This window comes from Vicia villosa, unplaced genomic scaffold (genome assembly GCF_029867415.1).
Source record: "Vicia villosa cultivar HV-30 ecotype Madison, WI unplaced genomic scaffold, Vvil1.0 ctg.000477F_1_1_3, whole genome shotgun sequence".
NCBI lineage: Eukaryota > Viridiplantae > Streptophyta > Magnoliopsida > Fabales > Fabaceae > Vicia > Vicia villosa.
In genome coordinates, this window is record NW_026705231.1 from 132,301 (window position 1) to 141,741 (window position 9,441).

A 9,441-nucleotide genomic window follows, 5' to 3' on the forward strand; every position below is an offset into this window, starting at 1 on the left:
TCACTTCACTAAGCAAGCTCACTCTCTCAATCAGTACTGAATCATTTGCCTATAAATAGGAGAGCATACCTCAGTAGAAAAACACACCAAAGCAACCATATTCCTTGCTTTCTCTTTCTCTTCCATGCTTATGGTTTTTCAAAGTTCTTTGGCAAGAAGAATCGTTTTCTTCAAACCAGAGCTTATCTTTGGAAAGTAAGCATTCTAACATCTCAAGGGGGTTCATTTGAGGGGATCCAAGCACCTGGATCACTTCTGTAAGTGGAGGAACGCCATTGTTGCTCTCACTTTGGAGCTGTTGCAGTTGGAGGTCCACAGAGCAATTCAGAAGGCTCCAAGCAAGGTTAAGCATCCAGGCACGTTCCATAGGAGGTAGTGGAGCTATCCAGATGGTCGCAGCTCATCTGTAAGTGCAGATTCATCATCCTCCATGTTCACTTGAAGCTCAAATCGAGGGAGGTCCATAGAGCAATTCAGGAGAATTGAAGTTACAATAAGCATTCAGTTAGCATCACTGAGTCCCAAGGAAGCTTTTGGGATCATTCATACAAGCCCAGGTGCTCTCTACCATCCTCACGACCTCCATTTTCAGAGGTAAGTTTCTGAACTCCACCTCTTTAATTTAAGCACTCTTTGTGGTAAAGCTCGATTCTATCTTGTTCAGCATCATCAGAGGATTGAAAACCCTCTATCATCATTCATTTATTCATCTTGTGCATCATTTAATTTTAAAATTAGGGTTTATGTGTTCTTCGTGTTCATGATGAAATTCGTTAGTTACACTTAGAATAAATGAATTTTGAGCCCATAATCATGTTCCTTGTCCAAAAACAAGTGAGATTGATGTTTACATCATGCCATTTAGTTGAGAAACCAGAGAATTAGGAATTTGAAAATCTGAAGCTCGAGGAAGAAGATGAACATGGCGCGCGTAAAATTTGAATTTCCTGGCTTATCTGAAAATATAATATATTGCGTGTATATAGTTAATAAGCTGCGCGCGCAGCTCAGTTGGTTAAGTTTTGAAATGTGATCATGAAGGGCGTGGGTTCGAACCTCTCTAGGGCCAAACCAATTTTTTAGCACCCATTTTCATTCCTTTTTTATACAAACTTCACACAATTAATAAACTTATCAAATTAAATCATTTTCACTTCATTTTTCACACACTTGCTATTTAATATACCTACTTTGTGAATAATCAAAAAAATCATAAAAATATTATTTATTTCATGTATTTTAATTAGGTTTAAAATAGTATGTTTTAAATGTTTTCTTAAATAATTTAAAATATATATTTTCATTTTGTTTTAACCTAATTACTTTGTGAATAATTTTATGATAAAACCCTAATTATTTAGGTCTTAATTGGGTATAGATTTCATCTTTGCCTTAATTAAGTTGACTTTTGTCAATATTCAAAACTGTTTTCAATCTCTGATTAAACGGATGATTAAGGTTTTCAAACAACAAAACCTTATATCATTTCAATCATTTTCAACTGTTTCTCATAAACAGTAAATCATTTTTTTTAAGTGGGCCTCTAATAGAGTTTAAGACCCAACACCTTCTTTCTTTTCATAGTTTGTTTTCAAAAACTGTATTTACAAAATCTTCTTTCTGTTTTCAAAATATTCTTCTGGTATTTGAAGGGCATTATTCCCGGTGAAACTCTTCAGATACCTATGTGACCTATGTCCATCTTCACTTCTTCTGTTTTCAAAAACCATTAACTGTTTATCATATATATATTCATTTGTTATCCACCAATTACTATTGAGGCTCTGTACATACTTCTTCAATGGCCTCCACTCCATCCAGGTTAGGCTTTACAAGCTTTCAATTTACAGTCTTTATTTAAATTACTGTCAAATATAGAACTGTGCATATATTAGTTTAGAACTACGTTTGAGTATAAACCCTAGGACAGTTAAACTATATATATATATTATAGGAATATGGCCTAGGATTGAGAATGTCTTCCCGGTGAAGGCTCTTTCCTAATTAGAGATCTGTATTTCAAACCCCCAAGATGAATTATTCCCGGTGAAACATCTTGGCAAAAACCTTAGAATCCAAAAAAATAGGACACATCCACCCAAAGAGGAATTATTCCCGGTGAAAACCTCTTACCCATTTGCTTAGAGCCAAAATAAGTTCAAAACCACATAGCTTTCTCTTGTGCTATAACAAGGACCCTCGATGACCCTCGATTAGCCTCCTCTTGGGCTTTGTACAAGGACCCACAGGCTTCTTAAAAGCATTTCCAGCTTCCTCTTGAGCTTGTATACAAGGACCCATCAGGTTTCTTATAAACATAGGAACAGGTCTTTAGTCACCTTTTAACATACCCTGGTGAGTTTCTTCCAATTTAAACCATACTTTAAACAAGCTAAGTTTGTCTCAATTTCACATTGAGTACACCTTTTGGAATGAGAGACATGGACAATCTCTGTCACCCTTATCCTCATCAATCTTCCTTAGCAGAGTCTAGGATCCATGTTTGCTTATCCTCAGTCAGTGTCAGCCTTCATCTTGGGCTTTAAACAAGAAGTCTCATTAGATAATCTTTCTGCCATCATTTTAATAAAAACCCCTGGAAAGGGTTAGCCTCCACACATTCTTTCATTTTAATAAAAACCCCTGGAAAGGGTTAGCCTCCAAACATTCCTTCATTTTAACAAAACCCCTGGAAAGGGTTAGCCTCCAAATCATTTCTTTCATCTTAACAAAAACCCCTGGAAAGGGTTAGCCTCCACACATTCTTTCATTTTAATAAAACCCCCTGGAAAGGGTTAGCCTCCAAAATCACTTCTTCAAAAACCAAAGATTCATTTCTCTTAGGAGATAATTTCCCCAAAAAGAGTCAAAACCCCTGGAAAGGGTCAGCCTCCAAAAAACATGACAAAAATCAGTCTTTTAACAGACAATTTCTCCAGCTGAGTCAAAACCCCTAGAAAGGGTTAGCTTCCAAAAAAATCAGTCTTTCTAAATAAATCCTTCAATAAAGTCAAAACCCAACAAAAATAGTTAGCCTCAACCTTGGGCTTCATACAAGGCACCAAAACAATAAAACTCCCCTGTTAATAGTCAGCCTCAACCTTGGGCATTGTGCAAGGCAGATAATAGAGTCTCCCCAGTGAGTCCTTCATCATTCAGTAGCCACAACCTTGGGCTTTGTACAAGGCAGATAAACCACATGTCATGTGTCAAAGATTCCTAACATCTAGGATCTTTTCCCTATTAGAGTCATCCATACCCAGTTCATTTAAGAGTCCGCCGCAACCTTGGGCTTCATACAAGGCAGAAAATAATATTTCCCTTAGTTAGAGTCAGCCTCAATTCTAGGCTTTGTACAGAACACCAAATAAAATCCATCAAAATAGATTCTCCCCAAGTAGAGTCAGCCTCAATTCTGGGCTTTGTACAGAACATAAAAATCCCTTGTAAATTAATCTCCAGTGGAGTTTTCTATAAATAATACATTAATCAAAAAGCCTCAAGCTTGGGCCTCATACAAGCCAGTTAAAAAAATCAAATCTTTTATACAGTAGATAGACATAGCTTATCTCCATAGAGAGATCTTTCCTCTATCTCACCACATTCAAACAAACAAACATTACACATTTCAATTTCAATCAAAGTCTCCCATTTAGGACTCTGAAAGACATGCTCTGGCACATCCCCAGACTTGTACACTTTCCCTAATTTGGACGAGCATCTTTCTTTCATTTAAGAGATACTAGCATACTTACAAACACACAAGTAAGGTCACTCTCTTAATGAAATGAATTCAATCATTCTGTCACTCTTTTAAAATGTTTGTGGTGGAATAGTAGAAATACCTCTCTATAAAGATGACTTCATGTCTCTTTACTGTAAACAGAGATTTAATTCAAGCTTCAGCCTTGAGCTTCAAGCAAGGCACCCAAAAACAATTAATAATCAATTAGTTCCCCGAACTACATTAAGCTCTGACTTCCATTAGGGATATGTAGGCATGAGGTTCACAAGGAATCTCAGCGAGCTAATAAAATACCAAAAATAGTCAGTCTGTCTGTCTGTCTTTCTTTTATTCAATTCAATTCCTTCTCCTAACACAAAGGAGAAACTTTCCCAATCATTAGCAGTAAACACAATCACAATGACACAGAGAAGGTTCCTGTAGAGTACTACAGATATGTAGGGTGTTTAAACACTTCCCTATGTATAACCGACCTCCCGGAATCCAGAATTTCTAGTCTAGGTGAATCCCCACACTTAGCAAACTCCTAGGGTTTAGTTGAGATCTTTTTCCCCTTTCCTACTCGTAGGACAATAAGAAAGTTCGTGTGATATCGTAGGAAGAACTGAAATAAAATTCATCCCACCACGGGCGCATTCTCCTTCCAAATTTCGCGTGAAGGGTCTAGCGTGCCGTCCTCCCAAGTGAAACGGGGAGGTAAAAAAAACGACACCACAGGCTGCAGGTGCTTAGCTTTCGGTGAACCTTTGAAGATAGGAACCCCCAAATAAACAAAAGCACCAGAACCAAGGGAAAACCCGTCATGGACGTAAGGATGTTAATTCTGGAAGGAGACATGCTCCCAACATAAATGGAGGATTTGTCACGATTAACCCACTGGCCTGAGGCGGAAGAGTATTTATAGAACAGAGAAGTGGGAGCTAAAATATTAGAGGTCAAACCTTTGCAAAAAATGAGAATGTCATCTGCATAGAGGGAGTGAGACGGCACCAAAGAACTTCTTGGGCCTGAAATTAAGTCTAAAGCCCCCGAGGTAACCAATCCGGAAATGCTAAGGATGAGAACATCTTCCGCTAAACAGAAAAGTAAAGGGGAAAGCGGGTCACCCTGACGGACTCCTCTGGAGCTGTGAAAGAAACCATTAAGAGTCCCATTTATTGAGATAGAGAGGCTAGCAGAGGAGAGGATGCTGTTAATCCAGTTCCAGAAAGTAGGATTGAAACCAAACTTGGCCAGGACTTTGAGAAGGAAATCCCAATTTAAAGTATCGAAAGCCTTAGAAATATCAACCTTAAGCGCAACGTTCCCGCACCAGCTTTTAGAATCAAGCAGATTAAAAGCTTCCGAAGCAAGATAAATACTATCTCTAATGTTTCTGCCTTTAATAAAACCTCTCTGCTCATCAGAAATAAGAGAAGGTAAAATGGCAGCAAGACGGTCCGCGATGACTTTGGTGATTATCTTGAACTTGAAGTTGGATAAAGAAATAGGGCGATAATGATTAAGAGATTCAGCATATTCATGCTTGGGAATGAGAATTAAGGTACTAGAGTTGAAGTTTGGAAGGATCCAACCGGTATCGAATAACTGAATCACAACATGACAAACCTTCGGGCCGACGATGTCCCAGTAAGAATGGAAGAAAGAGGCGCCAAAACCATCCGGCCCCGGGGCACTATCCTTGCTGAGGGAAAAAACTGCAGCAGAGATCTCCTTAGAGGAAGGAAGAATAGTGAGGAGTGCATTCATATTATCCGTAACTAGACTGGGAATAACATCATCCACAAGAGCCATATCCTGCAAAACAGAAGAAGGGTTAGTTGAAAAAAGTTTGGTGAAGTAGTCCACAACATGGGCTTTGATGAGGTTGGGGTCAGTCAAGGTGATGTCTCCATCTTTGAGAATGGAGATAGGTTTAAAGGAGTTTTTTTTATCTTGGTGATACGGTGGAAAAAAGCAGTGTTGCGATCACCTTCTAAAGACCACTTGATTCTGGACTTTTCCCTCCAAAAACAGTTTTCAATATCTAAAGCTTTGGAAAGAGTAGTTTGGGCATCTAACTCTTGGGCTCTAAGACCGTCATTGTTCCCCGAAGCCTGAAGAAGAGATTGAATATTGTGGAGATTTTCTTCTGCTAGTTTAACATTAGAAGTAACATTTCCAAAGGTAGAGTAATTCCAAGACTTGAGGGAGCTTTTGAGAATTTGGAGTTTACGGGACAAAACAAACATAAGACAACCCAGAATCTTTTGCTTCCAAACCTCTTCAATAAGAGGTCTACAGCCCTGGTGCAAAGTCCAAGCCTTGAGAAATTTGAATTGAGAGACTACTTTGGGGTGATTGTTGTGAAACTCCAAGAGAATGGGAAAGTGATCAGAGCATAACTTGGTAAGGGTAGAGACTGTAGTAGAGGCACATGAAACCAGCCAAAGATGGTTACAAATGCATCTATCCAAACGCCTTTCAATGAAGAATGGATCATTTCTTTTGTTCGACCAAGTAAAGAAAGAACCTTTAGTGGGCACATGAACAAGGTTGTTGATGTCGCTCCAGGTTTTGAAATCAGACATAGGCCCTTTAACTGGAGAGTTTCGGCCTCTATGTTCATGGGCACCAATGATGGTATTGAAGTCACCTAGGAAAGACCAAGGGAGGTTGTGAGTAGACTGAAGGAACGAGAGGTGGTGCCAAAGATCCTTGCGTTTTGCTTGGTTAGTAGCAGCATATACAATAGAAAAAGCTAACAAAATGTTATCAGAACGTAAAGAGAAGGACACACACTGGTCAAAGGTAGAGATAATGGAATGATTGAGGTCAAAACGACAAAGGCACCAAAGGGACGGTAGAGAATTGGAGGAAGAAGCAAAAAATTTAAAACCAAGACGGGTGAACCAGTTAAGAGGGAAATTGGTGAAAGGAATTTTAGGTTCGGCAATAAACAGTAAACACGGTTTGTGAAGAAGGATAAGACGTTTCAAGGTTAATCTGGAAGCAGAGTTAGCCACACCCCTGATGTTCCAGTAGAGGTACTTCATAAGGAATGTGTGTTGAGGCCTGCTTGGGACCTAGTTATATATTTTTGGTTGGACATGGTTTTGGTTTTGGTAGAAATAGATTTGGATTTCTTTTTTAAGTTTGAGACAGCAAGGGAGAAAGCACCCGGAGCAGAAGGTTCAGCAACATCGAGAGAAAGGGCATCCCATGAATTTTTCAGAAAAATTCTATTCTTGTCAATAGTTTCAGGAACTTCAGCAATAGAATCAAACTCAGGAGTGGCGTCAACAAAGACAGAGAGTTGGGTATTGGAATCTTGAGAGAGCTGGGAGATGAAATTAGGAATCGGTTGGGGAGCATGAGGATCCTCCACCAAGACAGGATCAGGGGGTCCGTCCACCGCCACTCCCCCTTCAGCACCAACCTGAGAAGTGTAAGGATGTTGAAGGACATCTCCATAAGGAACAACCGGGACAGGATCCGGAACAAAAGAGGGGTCCTGAAGGATCACTGGGGTTGTAGTTTTCTGAGGAATAGGTTTGGAAGGCTTGGCAACAGCTTGAGGCATTTTATGTAGCAACTTACAATCAATAGAGTTATGTCCCGTTTTTCTGCAATGGAAGCAAAATTCAGGCAGATTCTCATAGGAAATATCAGTGAAAAAAGCAAAACCCTCTCTTTCAACAAGAACATTGTGGTTAAGGGGCTGAGAGAGATCCATATCAACCAAGACACGAACAAAGTAGCCAAAGGTTCTTTCCACTCTAGATTTGGACGCGGCTGAATCAATACAAATCGGAGTACCGACACTACTTGTAATAGCAAACAGTATCTGAGGGCGCCAATATTCTTGAGGGAGACCAAAGAACCTCACCCAAATCTGAGCAGACATATTGTTTTGAAGAGTCGAATTGAAATCATGAGTCTAGGCGAACAGTTTAAGAATACCTGGATTTAGGTTAACAGACCCTGGGGCTCTAACTTTGCGAACATCCTCAACGCAAGAGAAAGTGAATTCATAGAAGCCTTTACCAAGAGAGAGAACTCCCTAGTTTGTCACATCTTTCCATATGGGAGAAAGTTTTTTCCTTAAATCAAAAACAATAAGGGGGTGGAGCCCTTCGGCCAGACGATACGACCATGAAGGTTGTTTTTACAATCCGCAAGACCAGCAAGATACTCATCTTCAGGGATAGTAATGGATAAACGGTCACCTTTGATGACGGCTGGGGGGAACTGAGATAAGGGTATGTCACAAACACCATTCACTGCTTGAGCAAAAGATTTGGTTTGAGGTTTGGGGGTGATATCTGAAACAGGAGAAACGGATTTGGGAACAAGAATCTCAGGAAAGAGAGAGGCAGAGAAAGGGTCCATGTGAGGAAAAGGGGGGGGGGGGGGGGGGGGGAGGTCGGAGGACCACCACCGAAACGGCGCACCGGAGGTCTTTCAGGTCATATATTGGATACTCATAAAACTATGACTTTTTAATTTAAGTTTTAATCTAATAGAAATTTTAAAACTGATTTAAGGAAATTTCAAAATTGATTTAAATTTTCTATAGAAATTTTGATCTAATAATGGGAATTACAAGTATAATGTATACATAAATTAAAATATATATTTTTAAAAAAAATAATAAACTTTTTTGATAAAATAATTATTGTAAAATAATTTTGTTTTTCTTTTAAAAATAATAATTTTTTTGGTAAAACAATTTTGTTTTTCTTATTTAAATGTTTATCACATTTCAAAAACAAAATCGTGCGTACCACTTAAGTATCTGTGCGAATAAACGGTGACCGACATAGTACGCGATATAATATTGATATTAAACTATTAATTTAAATATTGAATAATAACAGAAACACATTTACTATATATTTAAATATATTTTATAAATAATTATATTGTTAATTCAAATAGTTTTTATATACAAAAGAAATTATAGAAACCAATTTATTATCTCTTTTAAAAATAATAAACTATTTTGGTTAGACAATTTTGTCTTTTTTTCATTTTTTTATTATATCTTTAAACACAAATCTGCGTAACACACCAATACCCGTGTGAATGACGGGTAATACACCAGTACCGTGTGAACGCACGGGTAGTTATACCAAAATCCATGCGAACGCACATGTTATTATATATTTTGTACAATTAAAGAAAACCAAATTAAAAATAATGTATTAATCCAAACACGAGAAAACGTGTTGTTTTATACTAATTTATTTCATTTTTATTATATCTTTGAAAACAAATGCGCATAACACACCAATACCTGTGCGAGTGCACGGGTAACACACCAGTACCGTGTGAACGCACGGGTAACCATACTAAACTATTGTTCCAATATTCCTAAGTCATGAAGTTATTGATAAAACTATTGAATATTAACGGAAACATGAAGTTACTAATTAAACTGTTGAATATTAAAGAGAACTTGACGTTATTGATCAAACTATTGAATATTAACGGGAACATGAAGTATTGAATATTATGAATTCTATAGCTAGTTATATGATGTTATCGATAAACATTTAAAAATTTGTCGATAGATCACTCCTTCTTTTATTTAATAAATTAAAACATGAACAATGTTGTACATGTGCAATAAGGAATATTATCAATTCTATCAAAGTTGGATGTATGATAGAACGTTTCCTGGAAGACGTGGGTTTAAACCACATTTTATGGGA

General features: G+C 37.9%; 1 protein-coding gene across 1 annotated transcript; it reads right to left on the reverse strand.

Moving 5' to 3' along the window:
* Positions 1-5,622: 5,622 nt before the first annotated feature.
* On the reverse strand, positions 5,623-7,631 carry LOC131628769 (uncharacterized). Its single transcript, XM_058899589.1, has 2 exons — positions 6,905-7,631; positions 5,623-6,485 (listed from the first exon to the last, which is right to left on the reverse strand). Exons 1-2 carry the CDS (start codon positions 7,629-7,631, stop codon positions 5,623-5,625), a joined length of 1,590 nt encoding a protein of 529 aa, XP_058755572.1.
* Between the last annotated feature and the right edge of the window lie 1,810 nt (positions 7,632-9,441).

Excerpts from the sequence above, each read along its gene's own strand:
- LOC131628769 (XM_058899589.1), bottom strand. The coding sequence starts at position 7,631 with ATGTCTGCTCAGATTTGGGTGAGGTTCTTTGGTCTCCCTCAAGAATAT. Across the intron at positions 6,486-6,904 it reads TGCTGAACCTTCTGCTCCGG|CTTTTTCTATTGTATATGCT; the intron begins GTGCTTTCTCCC and ends ACATTTTGTTAG.